The 18826-nt window shown below is 39.2% G+C and overlaps 1 protein-coding gene across 1 annotated transcript in view; it reads left to right on the top strand.

The window, feature by feature from the left end:
• The window catches only part of MINDY3 (MINDY lysine 48 deubiquitinase 3), a 91500-nt gene that overhangs the window by 33674 nt on the left and 39000 nt on the right, over window positions 1-18826 (top strand). Inside the window, exons 9-10 of the mRNA XM_059059200.2 lie at window positions 4191-4261; window positions 9411-9491. Of these exons, the coding sequence (XP_058915183.1) occupies window positions 4191-4261; window positions 9411-9491 (152 nt within the window). The remainder of the gene's footprint in view (window positions 1-4190; window positions 4262-9410; window positions 9492-18826) is intronic.

The following is an 18826-nucleotide window of genomic DNA, read 5'->3' as shown; positions in this document are numbered from 1 at the left end:
ACTTGCTTTCATGCCTCTCTTCTTGCCTCTCCCTGTGCCTGAAGACCTGTACCCCTCGCTTCTGCGCCTGTGCGGCCCTCCAGCTCGCACTTCTTGCGCCCTCCCTTCCCCAGGGCGCCTCCTGGTCCCCACAGCTGCGGGCCATCCATCCTGCCTCCGAGCGCTTGGCCTTCGTGGCACTTACCACATTCTGCTTCGGGTTTTTTGGATTGCGGGGGGGGGGGGGGGGGGGGGGTGAATTTTTTTTAACTGTAGTAAGAACATTTAACATGAGATCCGTCCTGTAACGAATTTTTAAGTATGGTATTAACTATAGGTACAAGATTGTGTAGCAGATCTTTACGACTTATTCATCTTACATAACTGAAAGTTTCTATCTGTGGAATAGCAGCTCCCCAGCTCCTCCTCCTCCCAGCTCCCGGCACCCACCGTCGTACTCTCAGCTGCTATGAGTTTGACTATTCTAGAAACCTCATCTAAGTGGAATCATGCAGTATTTCTCCTTCTGTGACTGGCATATGTCACTTAGCATAAGGTCCTCAGGGTTCATGCCTGTGCACATATAATAAGATTTCCTTCTTTTGTCAGCCTGAATAACATTCCATTGTATGGATATTGCACAGTTTCTTTATCCACTCATTTGTTGCTAGGCATTTAGGTAGTTTCAGTGTCTCAGCTATTGTGAACAGCGCTGCGGCGAGCATGGGAATGCAGATATCTCTGAGATCCTGATTTCATTCTTTTGGGCTAAATACACCGAAGTGGAACTGTTGGATCATATGGTGGTTCTATTTTTAATTTCTTGAGGAACCTCCATCCGGTTTTCCATTTTAGATCCCCAACAACAGTGTACGAGGATTCCGATTCTACACGCCCTCCCCGGCGTTTATCTTTTGTGTTCTTGAGAATGGTTAGCCGAAGAACATTGTGGTTTCCGTTTGCACCTCTCTGATGATCAGTGACGTTCAGCATCTTTCCATATAACGTTGGCCAGTTTATGTATTCTTTAGAGAAACGTCTAAGTCCTTTGCCCACATTTTTTTGTTTTGACGTCTTGTTTTGTTTGTTATTTGGTCTTTTGCAGCTGAGTTGTAGGAGTTCCTTGTATATTGTGGATATTAACCCCCCATCAGATAGATACATGGTTTGCAGAGAGGCCGTTTGCTTCTTCGTCTTCATATTCCCAGTGGTACCTTTGTATTCCTGCACTGTGCTTAGCATTGTTCTTTTCCATGCTTGGCACCCAGAGCATGTTGGTTAAATAAATGTAGTGCAGTTTTCTGCTTTCCAAGTCAGCGTCAAGTTTGAAAGGCCCAAGAAGGACTTTCTGTAGACACCCTGACACTAGTGAGAAGTGATAGCTGGGAGTGGAGGAGAAGGGTATAAAAAAGCAAACTCAGGAAAATATAAAACTCTGCATTTAGGTACAGTGTCACTGACTGAACAGAAGGGTTGATAGACAGTCACCGTGATTAGTCTTAAATGCTAGGCTAAGAAAACGAAGTTAGACAGAAAATTCTGAAATGTAATGACTTAATTATTAGAATTTTCTGCAAATGTAAGCAGACTTCTTTGAGACTCATTAAGCCCTAAATATCCTTAATGATGCACTTTAGCTATTAAAAGAAGATAAAAATTATAAGTACATGTCCTGTTTAAGGAAATAGGTGTTAACACATTTTTAAAATGCTACCAGGGGGCTTCCCTGGCGGCGCAGTGGTTGAGAGCCCGCCTGCCGATGAAGGGGACGTGGGTTCGTGCCCCGGTCCGGGAAGATCCCACGTGCCGCGGAGCGGCTGGGCCCGTGAGCCATGGCCGCTGAGCCTGCGCGTCCGGAGCCTGTGCTCTGCAACAGGAGAGGCCACAACAGTGAGAGGCCCGTGTACCGCAAAAAAAAAAAAAATTAAATTAAATTAAAATTAAAATGCTACCATTCAAACAACATACCTAAACATGTGATTACTGACCTAATCTGAACAATTCATTATTCAAGAATTATGAACAGCTAATTTGCTATATTTAGTAGCATGATATTATTGTAAGTATACTATTCTAGACATTTGTTTAAAATTCTAAGGAAATAGATGATGTAGTATCAAGTTGTAACACTAGGTGGTGGTAACTGATTTTAGAAATTAAAGTGTGAAAATGTTTCTTAACATGTACTCTTTGAACTTGAAAACATTTAGTGCTGCTTACATTTCGGAAGGAAGAGGAGGAAAAAATTTGAAAGGCTGTGGAGTACCATCTCTGCCTGTTTGGGCTGCTCACCCTCAATTCCTCTTTTTCCTTTGAATGCTGTAATTCAACAATTCTCAGATTTCTTGGGCTCATGACCTTTACACTATTAAATATAGTGAGGATCCCAAAAAGCTTTTCTCTTAACTTGGTTTATAAGAAAATAATAATCACTGGGTTTTTTGTTAAAAATTAAGACTGAGAAATTTTAAAAGATGTATTCATTTTAAAATTACTTTAAATATAAATATTTTTAATTAAACTATCTTCCCAAGTAAGAAAAAAATTTCATAAGAAGAGTGACATGGTTTTAAAATCTTGCAAATCTCTTTAATGTCTAGTTTATTAGCAGACAGCTGGTTTCTCATATCTGTTTATAGATTCAATCTGTTGGGAAATAACGTATCAGCCTCTGGAAAACCCCACTATACACTCATGAGAGAGTAAGAGTGAAAAAGACAATTAACGTCTTTTCATGTAAATCATTTCGGTTTCATGTAGTCTCTAAAAGGGACTTAGGCATTCCTAAGGATTGTAACCAAAATTTGGGAACTATTGCTATGTCTTCTCTGCCTGTAAGAAGTTTGTGAAAAAGTACAAACTGTATGTGTACGTGCCTTCTATTAATTTTGAATTTACAAATCTTAAAGCTTAAACAACAAGTTCTTGGTTTACACCATCTGGATGTTGTACTTCAGGATACACAGTAAGATATTTACAACAAAAGCAAATACGTTGATATTATTACATTAATTGATAAGAAAAACATAATATCCTAATAGGAAAATGGATGATATATAATCAGATGGTAAAAAGGATGTAGAGTTATATATACGTTGTGTTCACAGTGGACATAATTTTTAACCGGAAAAAAACATGCTTTTTAGAAATATGTGTGGACCGAAATTATTATTATAGTGGTACTTGATGTACTTCAGCTGAAAGCTGTAGTCTGAAAAGACTTTATTACCATCACGGTTATATCTCTGATGTGGAATAATCTGTCTTTTCATTTTCTATGCTTTTTCTGTTCTTTCTTGCCCATTTCCATGATGTCAACTTTCACCTCTATGCTGGTGATTCCCAAAACTTTACATCCAACCCTGATTTCTCTTCTGCGTTCCTGAGCCTTACTTCTAGTTGTGTATCCATCTCTAGCTAGAAGTCCTAATGGCACCTCAATCCTAGCTTGTCTAAAACCAAACTCATGTCCTCTCTTCACGCCACTTTAGAACCTACTTCTTCTTAATTCTTTCTCTTAGTTAATCACCATTTATCAGGTTCCCCAGGCTAGAAACCTTTAAGGAAGCTTTGACAAATTCTTCACCCCTTAGATACATTGATTTATCATACTTTGCCATTTCCTCTGCTTTGAATTCTTTTCTTATCCTCTTCTTGGCCTGGAAAATTCCTACATATGCTACAAGATTCAACTCAGATGTTACCACTAGTGTACACCTTCCCTAACACAGTAAGCAGATGCTTTAATACTGCTATAAGATGTGTGTATTCATGTAAACAGAGAGCACAAGTTTTTTCATCTGCCTCCTTTGATAAGCTCTTAGCCTTTGTAAAGCAGTTACTGTGTTCTATTCATCCTTATTTCCCCAGTCGTAAGCGTGCTGCTTGTGTTTGTTTATAGGAGAGAGGAATGGTATCAAATGTCCATCAAAAGTTAACATTGAATATAAAGTTTTATAAATACATTTAATATACATCTGAAGGATCACATTACCCACGACCTAATTTAATGGCATTTTATAATGAGTAGTACTGTCATGATGACTTGATGTGAACTCCTCTAACAATAAATATATGCTGGGCTTTAAAGTATAGTTTTGGGTAAAAGTAAAAGTTTTGGTGTAGAGTATATCTATATGTATACGTATATATTTACATCGAAGTGCTTTTCCGATTTATATGCTAATGCAATGCTCACTTTTTTGTTGCAGAACTTCTCGGTATACATGAACAAGCAACTGTAGGATTCTTAACACTAATGGAAGCGTTAAGATACTGTAAGGTAAGTTGATTTTTAAGGTACTTTGAATGGTTGTTATTCACACGTCCACTGTTGCAGAGAGCATTTTTCTCCCGTGACAACATTTTTTAGCTTACTGCCGACAGTGTATACTCTCAGTTCTTTTCTGACCGCCCTTCCTGAACTGACAGGCTTATCGAGGATGGAGTTAAGCTGGCTGATCATGTTGCGTCTCCTTTTTTTTTGAGGCTTGTTCCTTTTTGAGGGTGGGGGGCAGAACCCAGCATGAAATAATTTATAAAAACAGATACCCATTATCGAATATAAATATAGTTTTCAGCGAGCTGAGGGGGAAGAATGCCCTGTCTGTTCCTCACTAACGGTACGCTTCGCTGAAACAACTGATAATACTTTATCGGGCAAAGAAAAAGAATTTGCTAAATGCCTGAAATTCTAACTTGTCTTTTTCATCTGAAAACTGATTTCACACTAAAAAACAAAATCCAAGCACTTCACAGCATTAAAACTCTTTATTTAACACATGTGCTAGAATTAGGAACTGCCACGAAACTCGTTTTTTGATGTATATTTCATAGCTTTCGTGCACAATCCGAAATAACTATTGGATATTCCAAATAGTTTTAAATGGAGTTGAAATCATTAATGATTTGCACTTCATAAGATGTTCTGATTTGGGGGAAAGAAAGAAGTAGATCTCATATTCTTTTCCATTTTAGAATGGTGGTTCCATAGCAGTGGGTCTGGTGGTGATTATTTTTAGTAACAGTAACAGTACCTTTCTTTCTTTTTTCCTTTCTTCCTTCCTTCCTTTCCTCCCCTCCCTCCCCTCCCTTTCTTTTTTACCGGACAGCATTCCTCTTTCATGACAACACTTGGACAGGGGTGACACGGATATAATAATCAAATAGGTGTCATCCTACCCTTATTCATTAGTAGTAATTGTACTGTCAAACAGTAGCAACTCTTATGTTTTCAGTGACTTTAATTACACAAGTTAAAGCTATTCTGAGGCAACCTAGCGACTGGAGAATCAAACTGCGTCTCCTCTTCCCCGGCACACCCACAGACATTCATATTCCTAAAAGTGTGTGTGCACGTAAAAAAATGGTAACCACGTAGAGACAATGGATATATTACTTAGCTTGATTGTGGTGATCTTTTTACGGTGTATACATATATCAAAGTATCAGGTTGTACACCTTAAATACATACAATTTTTGTATGTCAAAGATACGTCAGTGAAGCTGTTTTCTAAAAAGTGTGTGGTGTGTGTTTTGCAGGCAGATAGGGTGTGAAGATGATATATTTTGAAATCTTCACCCTGTGGCCTTAAGGCCCTGATGGTCTGGATTCTGTCTGTCCATCCAGAGTTGCGTCTCACTCTCTCCATTGCTGTGCTCCAGCCATGTCGGTCTCCTGTCAGTTTTTCATACACGCCAGGCCCTTTCCTGCCTGATGAGCCTTCGTACTTAATTCATGTCTGCCTAGAACACTCCAGCTGTTAAATGGATGGCTCACTGTCTGCTTCAGACTCTACTTCAGACTGGGCCTCCAAAGGCCCTTTCCTGGACCTTTCCCTCAGTGACTCTCTTTCACATTATTTCTTAGCAATAATCACTTTGCAGTGATCTTTTTTGTTGATTTAGTTATCTTTTTTAAATCTTGAATTTGTTTTTCTGTTGTCCCTAATGGAATATAAACTCTTTGAAGGCAGGCACATTGTCTTTCTGGGTACATGTTAGATGCTCAGTAAATATTTGTTGAGTGAATGAGCAGACAATTTCACCAGAATTGTAATTTTCTAAATATGTGCACTTGCTCTTCTTTAGCTGTTAGATAGAACAGAGGGGTGTCTGTTTGATCCCCAAGATCTTAGTGGGGAGTCATTAGCTGCTGTATGTTCTCCTGTTACTCCAGTATTATTGCTCTGGTGCCAGCCTAGTGTTACTGCTCTAGTGTTCTAGCAGTAACTATGGTGTTCTCTAGGTTTAAAGGTATTTTTAATGGTGGGGTACAGCACACTGATACTCGGATAGATGAAAGGCAGAACTCTGTGACCTATAGCTCCAAACAAAAGAATGCTACCGGGCAGGGCCAAGAAGAGAATTATACCTGGGGACAAGGCAACAGCAGGCTGCAGCCCTAGGGAGCAGCTTACGTGTGGAAATTGGGATGGAGTTAGTTGGGTTGCCTGGGCTCCCTGTGACCTGGCTGGTTTGAATAGTTGGGGTGAGCTCTGGGCTTGGGAGTTGTCCCTCGTTGTCGGGGGCCTGGCTCCAGAGTGATTAGGGCCATGCAGAGTGGCCTGGGGTGGGGAGACATGTCAGGTGGCTAGGATTTGGACTTATGAGCTGTCTTTTTTAAGGGAATTGACCAGCCCCCAGTGAGGGCCTCAAAGCTGAGTTAAGACAGCATTAAAGAAACAAAACAAAAACAAAAATACACTCTCTCTCACACTCTGGTGCTCATCTGTATATAACTGTAGATATCCTTCTGAAAATATATATACATTCACTTAGCATCAAACGTTTAGAGAAATGGCGTTAAGGGAATAATTGTGTTTGTATTAGTTTTGTGAATCTGAACATCTCCCTGTTCTTTGATAGTGCAGCAAATTGCCCTTTAGAATTGAAATTAACATTTTCATATCATTTTGATCATATGTGTTCATTAAGACAAATGAAACAGTCTCTCTCACGGGCTCTCTAGGTCTCTCTCTCTCTCTCTCTCTCTTTCCCTCTCCTGCCCCTGCGTGTGTGCGCATGCGGATAAAAGGTGACTCTGAGTGCTTTTGGCTGCGCACCTTTTAAAAAACTCATATATATAACTCATGCATAAAAGTCACCATTTTAAAGTGGTGGGTTTTCGCATATTCATAGGGCTGTGCCATCATGACCACTATCTAATTTCAGTATGTTTTCCTTGCTCCAAAAAGATCCTCTAAACCAGGGGTCCCCAAAGCCCAGGCCGCACAGCAGGAGGTAAGCGGCGGGAGAGCGAAGCTTCCTCTGCCTCTCCGCACCGCTCCCCGCCGCTCGCGTCGCCGCCTGAGCCATCCCCCGCCACCGTTCCCCCGGCTCCCCTGCATCCCCGGTCCATGGAAAAACTGTCTTCCACGGAACCAGCCAAAAAGGTTGGGGACTGCTGCTCTAAACCCTTCAGCTGTCACCTCCTCGTTCCTCCCCAGCCCCTGGCAACTTTCTGTCTCTGCAGTTTTGCCGGTTTTGGACATTTCATTTAAATGGAATCCTACAGTGTATGGCCTTTAATGTCTGGCTTCTTTCACTTAGCATAATGTTCTCAGTGTTCGTTCATGCTTTAACATGTATCAGTACTTGCTTCTTTTGTAGGACCAAATAATATTCTATTGTATGATATATCAGTTTATATCAGTTTCATTTTTCTACTTATCAGGTGATGGACATTTGGCTTGTTTCTGATTTTTGGCTATTGTGCATAATACTGCTATGAACATTAATATATAAGTCTTTTGTGAGCATGTTTTTATTTGTCTTGAGTGTATACCCAGGAATGAAGTTACTTGGTCACATGGTAATTACATATGTAGCTTTTGGAGGACCTGTCAAATGTTTCCCGAAGTGGTTGCTCCATTTATGCCTTCTTTTATTTATTTTTCTTATTACAAACACTTCGTGAGCTCAGCACTCATTTACCCTTTGATCCCACTGTTTGTAATTTTATCCTCATGTTTTACTTCTACCTTAAACGCACACACACACACACACATATATATACACACACGCTTTTTCTAAAAGAGAAGTTAAACAGCACCTAAACTTTTCACCACAAGAGGCAGCGTGATGTCGTAGAAAGCTGCCACTTGAGGAATTATAAAACCTGAGCTTTAACCCCAGCTCTGTACTAGCTAGCTGTCTGAATTCAGGCCAAGCACAGGTCCTGTGGAGTTTGCAGCTTTCTTAGGTAAAGTGGAAGGCCTTGCACTGAGCACCTCTAAGATCCCTTCACTCTGAACTATGACCAGAGCTTTTCCTGTTTCTTTGTCCTTTTGCCGTTAACACTTTCCTGTTGTCCTCAAACCATCCTTCCTCCTCTGCTGGCTCACCACTGCCGATAGCACATCCGGCTCATCCCTCCCGTCGGAGGGCAGAGATACTACTAGCTTTACGATCCCCGAACACAAAAGAGTACCTGCCTCTTTCCCACTGCCCTCCTAATGATAGCAGTCAGTTCCAAAGGGTGGTTGACAGCCGGGCACCAGAGCAGGGCTTTTGGCTGCTAAGGGGCGAATAGTTGGCCCTGACTGCTGCGAGCAGCCACTTGGAATTTTCCAGTTCTAGGGAGTCTGTGTGAGAAAAGAAAATTCAGCAAATGTGATGGGTAAGGTTAGTTGTTTTTCAGTCAGTCTTTGTCCATCTAAGAGTGTGGGTGATTAATGTGAACACGATCAGATTTCACAAGTCTGTTGAATTTTAAGCTTTTTTTTTCTCTGTCACACACAAAAAAATGATACTCTCAAATTTTGGGTACTGTCATTTTTATATTAAATATATAACCTCAAAGGCAGGCTATAAAGTATAACTTCTTACATATTTTAAAGAGACTTAATACTGAAAAGCTTTGAATTTACTTCCTACCATGAAGAATCAAATGGCAGCATTCTTTTATATTCTTAAATGTTTGGGAGTGTGTGTTTTGCTTTAGAGAGATTACCGTGTTGCCACAGGTTCTTTGAAGACAGAATGTTCTTAAGGTTTTTCCCCTTATTTATTCATATATCTACTCACTTATTAATTTATAATTATTTTCCTGATAAAGTAATTGTTGTCAAGTTTATAGTTTTAGGGTTTGAGGTACCAAGCTGAAATTCTAGAAGTGGTCATTTTATCTAGGATCTTTAGTGAAACCTGAGAATGATTCTTAGAGCTAAACTAATTCTTTTTAGCTGTGTTAGATCTGTATTATTCTTCTAGTGGAAAGGTGCAGTAAAAACTTAGCCCTGACAGTCGTTATAACATTCATTTTTACACTTAGCATTTGACCATTATGGGTAAGGCATTCTGGCACAATCCATTATCCCCTTTAAATATGAATTAGACACTTCAGTTATGCCTCAAATATTCGTTAGCAGATATTTAACAGGCAGTATAAAATTTTCATTTGTTTATTTATTTTGCTACATTTGTTCTAGGTTGGTTCTTACTTGAAATCTCCAAAATTCCCTATTTGGATTGTTGGCAGTGAAACTCACCTCACCGTATTTTTTGCCAAGGTATGCTTATAGCAGGATTTTTTTGTTTGTTTTTGGTAAGTATGACATCAGGCAAACAAGTAATATAAGTCCATATTTAGTTTGGATCTTTGTACAGACTTCAGTGTATTCCCACTGTGAAGTGGATTGTTTCAAAATCTAAAAAACTAATACTAAAGGGCATACTGTTGTACTGCTTTGGTTTTGGAATCATTTCAGTAAAATCAGTCATGATTTACTTGTAATTTCTTTATCTTTTCCAACTTTAGAACTTTGGCTCTTGATTTTTTTCAGAAATCCCTTGTGTTATGGTGAAAATAATTGAAATTAAATGGTTTGGGTTACTCTTTTGTAGAGAGGATAAAAATCTAACTTATGTGATATAAAATAGTTTTAGTTATAACATCTAGGAAAAAGCATTTTAAAATCGGTTAGTAGTTCAGTGGTATAGAAGTCAGTTGCTCTTTCAGGGTGGAATATTTCCTACAGTTTTAGTAGATACAATATTACGATATTGAAATAGATTAAATACATTTGAATATGTTTGTTATAAAATTCTTGCAACCAAACTGTTGCTAAATCCCAGCCTTTATAATATTTGTTTTTCCACAATCGAGTCGTTAAGAGCCTTGAAGTCAGACAGCCTTCGTTAGAATCCCAACCCTGCCACTTCCTAACATGGCTCAGCCTCTTCTCCCATGTCTTTAAAATAGGGTTTAATAATAGTGCCTTGCTCTTAGGATTGTTGTCAGGCTTATATATTAAACAATTAGCAGTACCTATTACAAGTTAAATACCCAGTAAACCTTAGCTGTTGTCATCATCATCATTGCCGTTTTCATTGTTCTACATTTATTGAACATTTCTGGTATGCCTACATAGAGTTGCTAGATGTTGGACTAAAGGAAGAAAATATATAATTATATTTTTGACGTTTCTTAATTCTGTTGCACTTTCCTGATTACTCAACTGTGCTTTTTCAGCTTGTACTTGTTAAAGTACTTTGTGTCTGTAAGAAGTATGAATTGTATAAATTGTACCAAAGACTGAACTGACAGTGCTAAGTTTTGTGGATCTATTTCATTATTTATTACTGTATTCACTTTTATTGTGCTGGCAAACGTCCAGCTAGTGGATTTAGTGAAAGATACATACTTACTTTTCCTTAAACAGGGAAAGCTATAAAACACAACCGTAAGAGTACAGACCATACTGATTTGTTACATTTCGTCTGACAGCTTTTGCTATATATTTTCCTCCTGAAGTAGAGAGGAAGAAGTTAAAAGCAAATGTAAACTACAGAACCTAAACAACTAATTCCTGCCTGAGGATTTCATCATTTGACTCATTTTAGTGTCAAGTGTTATAAATTTCCAGAAAAGGAAATCAATTCCAATTTACATACAGAAATGTATTTTCAAGCCAGTTATTACTTTTATCACCAACCCTATTCTTTAACATTAGGAAAACAAATAAATTTATCAAACTATGTGTCAAATATAAAAGATAGTAAGATAAAAATATTTTAAACCTTAAATTTTATGATTGATATTTAAAAAATGATTTTGTTGTCAAAACAGCAGAAGAGGTTTCATGGGAGGTTAATAGAAGGAACAGTGTCACTTGCGCTGTGTAAACATGCAGACATTTTGTTTTCAAACATCAGAATGTTAGGTATGTTGAGAGAGTCATGGGAGTGATTGATACCCACCTTTCTATGGAGTAGACACTCCTTACCTACCTGTCCTGGTATTCTTTGTTGTTCCCATAGCAGTCGGTCCATTGTGCTGTTGCATTTATCACATGATGCACCGTTGCTAATTCCCGCGCCTTTCTTTGCATGGCCCGTGGTCAGCAGTGAGCCTTGTGTGGGGCAGGGACTCTCTCATTCATCTTCTTATCCGTAGGCCTCAGCCACTGCATTGAAAAGTGGAATTGAGCCATGAAGTACATAGAAAAACTTTAAAAACCCTTTTACACCAGTTGTGGACCTGACAAAACACACTCAGCGTACACGGTGGATGTCAGTCGAGGTTTTAAAATCTGTCTTCATGTATTTGCATCCTTGAAGCTACTAATAATCCTGATAGGAAAGTGTACAAACACGTAAAGTGATATAGAAAAGCTTACGTTAAGATTTCAGGTTCTTCTACTGTTATAAAAACCAGGTATTTCAAATACCTTATCTCTCTTTTAGAACGCTTAAATTTTGTACTGATTGTTTTGATACTTACCTTTGTGTTTTCCCCATCTGGTGTATAGACTGGCACATAGTGTAGAGAATTCCTTAGTTTAATGAATAAAGCCTTTGCACGAATTTTCTACAGTTGGGTTCCAGCAACATTTATGTCTTCTAAAAATATTTCCTCATGACTCACTCTGAAGCTTCTTAAAAGCACGGGTACTTCCTTTTCCGTGAATTTTAGCACAATTGAATTTGGATTGCTTGAACATGTTATCTTTATAGAGTTACAGGTAAAGAATTTTTCTCTTTGAAATAAAGTATTCTAAAGCTGGAAGAACACATAAATGGTAAATAACATTGATGATACTTGATAGCATTTACTAGGTCCAATTTTAAATTCTTTTAAATTGAAGCAGTATTTATATAGTCTTTATCATATAGAAAATACTGTAAATTTTGCTTTTCTTTATGTTACAACAAGTTCCATTATTTGGTCATTCTTTCTTGGATATTTATGTATTTGCACAAGTAATTTTGGCTATGGCTTTGTTTTTGTTATTCTTTTTGGTTTCTTTGTTTCTGGTAGGTAGGTTCACTTTATGTTCTTGGCCTGAAATGAACAACAGAGTTTTGTTCCCAGCTCCCCCACCTGCCCCAGACCTTAATGTGAATGTTTATATCTTTTTCTATAAAAACTGGTGTGTTTGTCTGGAAATGTATTTTGTGTGCTGATTTCTTTGTACTGATTATGATGAAGTGAAAAAGCATGTTTTAAGGTCACAGTTTTCAAGGCAGTCTGTAATTTGGCATTGTAAAATGCCTTTGAAAAGCAATCGCCTTCTTCATGTGACTTACACACTGGAGGTGGTAATAGTTGCCGTTCTCTTCCTTCATGTATATACCCACTTGTCAGATATTTGAAGGGCATATAATATGCACCTGGCATTATGCAGGGTGCTGTGAATACATGGTAAGGGAAAGGATGAGGCACCTGTTTTTATGGAAGTGTGCATTTTAATGGGGGAGGCATTAATCAAAGAGTCACACTTATAAAATTACAGCTGTTATGGATGCTAACAAAACACAGGTCTGTTAAGCTTTAAGGAAGATTAGGAACGTCTCCTTGAGGAATTGATGTTGAAAATGAGCCCTGAGGCATCAGTAAGATGAAACTACAGGGAGAGGGAAAAAAGAGCATTCCCTACTAAAGAAACAGTTGGAGCAAGCAAACAGCCCTAGAAGAAAGGACTGTGCTGTGAACAACTGAGAGAAGAGCGGGAGCGCTGAGAACTGGGGGCGGGGCAGGGGGCAGGAGGAGGCTGCAAAGGTAGGCAGCCCGTGCGACCCTCTTCTAAGAGTAAGGACCGCCACTAGACTTTAAAAATCGGTGGGAGTAGTTTGGGGGGGAGATGTGAAGGAAGGGAACAGAACTAAAAATGCATTTTGTAAAGATCACTGGCCAATTGTGGAAGACAGACACTGAAGGATATCCTAGGAGTAGGTGAACAAGACTTTGGTAGTCTTCCTGGTGAGCAAAGAGTGTAGTTTGGTCCAGGGGAATGATGATAGAGATGGATAGAAGTACCACCGACCCTTGAACAACACCAGGTTTGAACTGAGCGGGTCCACTTACACACGGATTATTTTTCCATAGTAAATCCTACACAATTCCCAGTTGGTTGGATCCCCAGGTGGTTGAATCCGTGGATGCAGAACCACAGATACAGAGGAACCATGGATACATAGGACCGATTATAAGTTAAATGTGAGTTTTTCGATGGTGCTGAGGGTCAGCACCCCCAACCCCTGCACTGTTCAAGGATCAGCTGTATATAAATTTGAGAGCTTTATACCTGAGTTAAGCTGACAGGACTTAGTGATAGGTTGGCTCGGATAGATGAGGGGTGAGAAGCCTCATGAGATGTGTGTTTTTAATGATTAGCTCTCAGCAGCTTTGCACTTGTTGAATGTACCCACTCATGATTAAAGCAATTTATTTTTCTTTGGCCAAATTGACCAGGTCAAGATATTGCAATGAAACGGCCCAACCAAATAATCCCACAGTGAGGTTTCCAAGTCCTGCCCACACAGACAGTGCTTTTTAGTTTTTCCACATATTAGCAGACCACCAAGGATCATCAGACATTTGAGGAATGCTAACGTGAAAAACAGAAATCAGGGACTTGCCTGGTGATCCACTGGTTAGAACCCTGCCCTCTCACTGCAGGGGGCACGGGTTCAGTCCCTGGTTGGGGAACTAAGATCCCTCAAGCCAGGTGGCTTGGCCAAAAAAAAGAAAAATACAGAAATAAGAGCAAATAAGGAAAAAGGGATAAAAAAGATTAGAGACAGTGAAGGCATCAAAACAAAACTTAAAAAAACCAAAAACCATAAGAGAGGTTATTATATCCATGAAACTATGGAGGCCATGAGGAAAGAACATTTGAAGGACCTGAAAGAGAAACTGAAAACTTACTGAAAGAATTGAAAGACAAATTGGAGAATTCTCTTTCCTCCATCATTGCTGTAGCTTCCTAACTTATGACTAGACCATGCTGTTGCCCTTCATGGGCCTGTAGTAGCTTCTCAATTCAGGACTAAAATGAGCCCATTAAAATGTAAGACACTTCACATCATTGGCTCCCTTTTCACTAAATGTAAAAGCCAAAGTCCTTAGAATGACCCCCTAGGCCCTTCCTCTGCTAATCAGATTCCCTGTTGCCCTCCAATCTCACTTTCTACTACTCTCCCCTCCTGTCTTGCTTGGCCACGGTGGCCTTTCCTCTGTCTCAAAAGTGAGGCAAGCCCTCTGATCCTGCTCTTCCCTTTAGGATCTTGCATCAGATGTCTGTATAAAGGATTCCTTCCTACCTTCAGGTCAGCATTCAAGTGTCACCTCCTTAGTGAGGCCTTCTCTGGCCACCTTTTCTAAAAGCTCAACCCCATCCTTTCCCCCTTTTCATTAAGATTCTCTCTTCACTCATTCTTGAAAATAGATTTTTTTTTGGGGGTGGTGGTGCCGTGCCACACCACGCAGCTTGTGGGATTTTAGTTCCCTGTCCAGGGATTGAGACCACACCATTGACAGTGAAAGTGTGGAGTCCCAACCACTGCACCACCAGGGAATTCCCTCAGAAATAGATTTCCAAAAATATATATTTATTTATTTATTTTGGCCTCAGTGGGTGTTGGTTGTGGCTTGCGGGCTCTTAGTTACAGCAAGTAGACTTCTTAGTTACGGCTGTGGACTCTTAGTTGCAGCTAAATGGTCATTGTGGTTTGATTTACATTTTCCTCATGACTGATGATGTTGATCATCTTTTTATGTGCTTTTTGGCCATTTGTATATCTTCTTTGGAGAATTGTCTATTCAGGTCCCTTGTCTGTTTTTGAATTGGGTTGTTTGTCTTTTTACTGAAATGCCAGGTTTTTATAAATCCTGGTTACTATGCACATACAATATATTTTACTTATTTGTTTTATGTATTACCTGTCTCACTAGTAAGCTTTATGACAGCAGGATTTTGGTCTGTTTTGTTTCTGTTTCCTCACACCAAGAACAGTGTCAGGCAAATTGTTCATGCTCTATAGATTGCTGTTAAAGAAAGAAATTACCAGAAAACACTGAAGATTTATTTCACATTGTGATATAAGCATGTTGGTACTTGATAAAGGGGGAAAAGGGGACTTGAGTGTGCCAGGTTGTCTTTGATCACAAGAATTCAATAGATCCCAGTGGTCTGACACGGGCCCTACCCTGGAGGCTGCTGTGGGAGGATGGTCACCTCCTGGCGCCTGGGTGCCCCTGAAGGCCCCTGCGGTCCGTGGAGCTGATCCCTGCCGTGTGGCTGACAGGGTCTTCATGCTCCAGCCGGGTGTCAGGCCTGTGGCTCTGAGGTGGGAGAGCCGAGTTTAGGACATTGGTCCACCAGTGACCTCCCAGCTCCACGTAATATCAAACGGCAAAAGCTGTCCCAGAGATCTCCATCTCAACGCTAAGACCCAGGTCCATTCAACGACCAGCAAGGTACAGTGCTGGGCACCCTATGCGAAACAACTAGCAAGACAGGAACACAGCCCCACCCATTAGCAGAGAGGCTGCCTAAAATCATAATAAGGACACAGACACCTCAAAACACACCACTGGTCGTGGTCCTGCCCACCAGAAAGACAAGATCCAGCTTCATCCACCAGAACATGGGCACCAGTCCCCTCCTAGGAAGCCTACACAACCCATTGAACCAACCTTACCCACTGGGGGCAGACAGCAAAAACAATGAGAACTACGAACCTGCAGCCTGCGAAAAGGAGACCCCAAACACAGTAAGTTAAGCAAAATGAGAAGGCAGAGAAACACTCAGCGGATGAAGGAGCAAGGTAAAAACCCACCAGACCAAACAAATGAAGAGGAAATAAGCAGTCTACCTGAAAAAGAATTCAGAGTAATGATAGTAAAGATGATCCAAAACCTTGGAAACAGAATGGAGAAAATATGAGAAATGTTTAGCAAGGACTAGAAGAACTAAAGAGCAAACAAACAGTGATGCACAACACAATAAATGAAATTAAACATTCTCTAGAAGGAATAAATAGCAGAATAACTGAGGCAGAAGAACAGGTAAGTGACCTGGAAGATAAAATAGTGGAAATAATACCACAGAGGAAAATAAAGAAAATACAATGAAAAGAATTGAGGACAGTCTCAGAGACCTCTAGGACAACATTAAACACACCAACGTTCAAATTGTAGGGATCCCAGAAGAAGAAGAGAAAAATAAAGGGACTGAGAAAATATTTGAAGAGAATATAATTGAAAACTTCCCTAATATGGGGAAGGAAATAGTCAAGTCCAGGAAGTGCAGAGAGTCCCATACAGGATAAATCCAAGGAGAAACACGCCAAGACACATATTAATCAAACTACCAAAAATTAAATACAAAGAAAAATATTAAAAGCAGCAAGGGAAAAACAATAAATAACGTACGAGGGAATCCATATAAGGTTAACAACTAATCTTTCAGCAGAAACTCTGCAAGTCAGAAGGGAGTGGCAGGACATATTTAAAGTGATGAAAGGGAAAAACCTACAACCAAGATTACTGTATGCAGCAAGGATCTCATTCAGATTTGAACGAGAAATTAAAACCTTTACAGACAAGCAAAAGCTAAGAGAATTCAGCACCAGCAAAGCAGCTTTACAACAAATGCTAAAGGAACTTCTCTAGGCAGGAAACCACAAGAGAAGGAAAAGACCTACAATAACAAACACAAAACAATTAAGAAAATGGTAATAGGAACATATATATCAGTAACTACCTTAAATGTAAATGGATTAAATGCTCCAACCAAAAGACATAAGAGTGGCTGAATGGATACAAAAACAAGACTCGTATATCTGCTGTCTACAAGAGACCCCCTTCAAACGTAGGGACACATACAGACTGAAAGTGAGGGGATGCAAAAAGATATTCCATGCAAATGGAAATCAAAAGAAAGCTGGAGTAGCAATTCTCTTATCACACAAAATAGACTTTAAAATAAAGACTATTATAAATAGAGACAGAGAAGGGTATTACATAATGATCAAGGGATCAATCCAAGAAAAAGATACAACAATTATAAATATTTATGCACCCAACATAGGAGCACCTCAATACATAAGGCAAATGCTAACAGCCATAAAAGGGGAAATCGACAGTAACACAGTCATAGTAGGGGACTTTAACACCGCACTTTCACCAATGGACAGATCACCCAAAATGAAAATAAATAAGGAAACACAAGCTTTAAATGATACATTAAAAAAGATGGACTTAATTGATATTTATAGGACATCCCATCCAAAAACAGCAGAATACACTTTCTTCTCAAGTGCTCAAGGAACATTCGCCAGGATAGATCATATTTGGGTCACAAATCAAGTCTTGGTAAATTTAAGAATATTGAAATCGTATCAAGTATCTTTTCCGACCACAACGCTGTGAGACTAGATATCAATTACAAGAAAAAAAATATAAAAAATACAAGCACATGGCGAAACAATACGCTACTAAATAACCAAGAGATCACTGAAGAAATCAAAGAGGAAATCAAAAAATACCTAGAGAGAAATGACAGTGAAAACACAACCACCCAAAACCTATGGGATGCAACAAAAGCAGTTCTAAGAGGGAGGTTTATAGCAATACAATCCTACGTCAAGAAACAAGGAAATCTCAAATAAACAACCTAACATTTCACCTAAAGCATTTAGTGAAAGAAAAAAAGAAAACAAAATTAGCAGAAGGAAAGAAATCATAAAGATCAAATCAGAAATAAATGAAAAGTAAATGAAGGAAACAATAGCAAAGATCAAGAAAACTAACAGCTTTTTCATTGAGAAGATTAAAAAAATTGATAAACCATTAGCCAGACTCATCAGGGAAAAAACGAAGACTCAAATCAACAGAATTAGAAATGAAAAAAGAGAAGTAACAACCGACAATGCATAAATACAAAGGATCATGAAAGATTACTACAGGCAACTATATGCCAATAAAATGGACAACCTGGAAGAAATGGACAATTTCTTAGAAAAGCACAACCTTCTGAGACTGAACCAGGAAGAAATAGAAAATATAAACAGACCAGTCACAAGCACTGAAATTGAGACTGTGATTAACAATCTGCCAACAAACAAAAGCCAAGGACCAGAGGGCTTCACAGGCGAATTCTATCATACATTTAGAGAAGAACTAACACCTATCCTTCTCCAGCTCTTCCAAAATATAGCACAGGGAGGAACACTCCCAAACTCACTCTACGAGGCCACCATCACCCTGATACCGAAACCAGACAGAGATGTCACAAAGAAAGACAACTACAGGCCAATATCAGTGATGAACATACATGCAAAAATCCTCCACAAAATACTAGCAAACAGAATCCAGCAGCACATTAATCCAAACAATCGTACACCATGATCAAGTGGGGTTTATCCCAGGAATGCAAGGATTGTTCAATATACGCAAATCAATCAATGTGATACACCATATTAACAAATTGAAGGAGGAAAACCATATGGTCATCTCAATAAATGCAAAAAAAGCTTTTGACAAGATTCAGCAGCCATTTACGATTAAAAAAAAACTCTCCAGAAAGTAGGCGTAGAGGGTACTTACCTCAACATAATA

Source organism: Kogia breviceps, chromosome 3, assembly GCF_026419965.1.
Source record: "Kogia breviceps isolate mKogBre1 chromosome 3, mKogBre1 haplotype 1, whole genome shotgun sequence".
Classification (NCBI taxonomy): Eukaryota; Metazoa; Chordata; class Mammalia; order Artiodactyla; family Physeteridae; genus Kogia; species Kogia breviceps.
The sequence above is the reverse complement of the archived record's forward strand: the minus strand, read 5'-3'. Positions and strand labels throughout refer to the sequence as shown.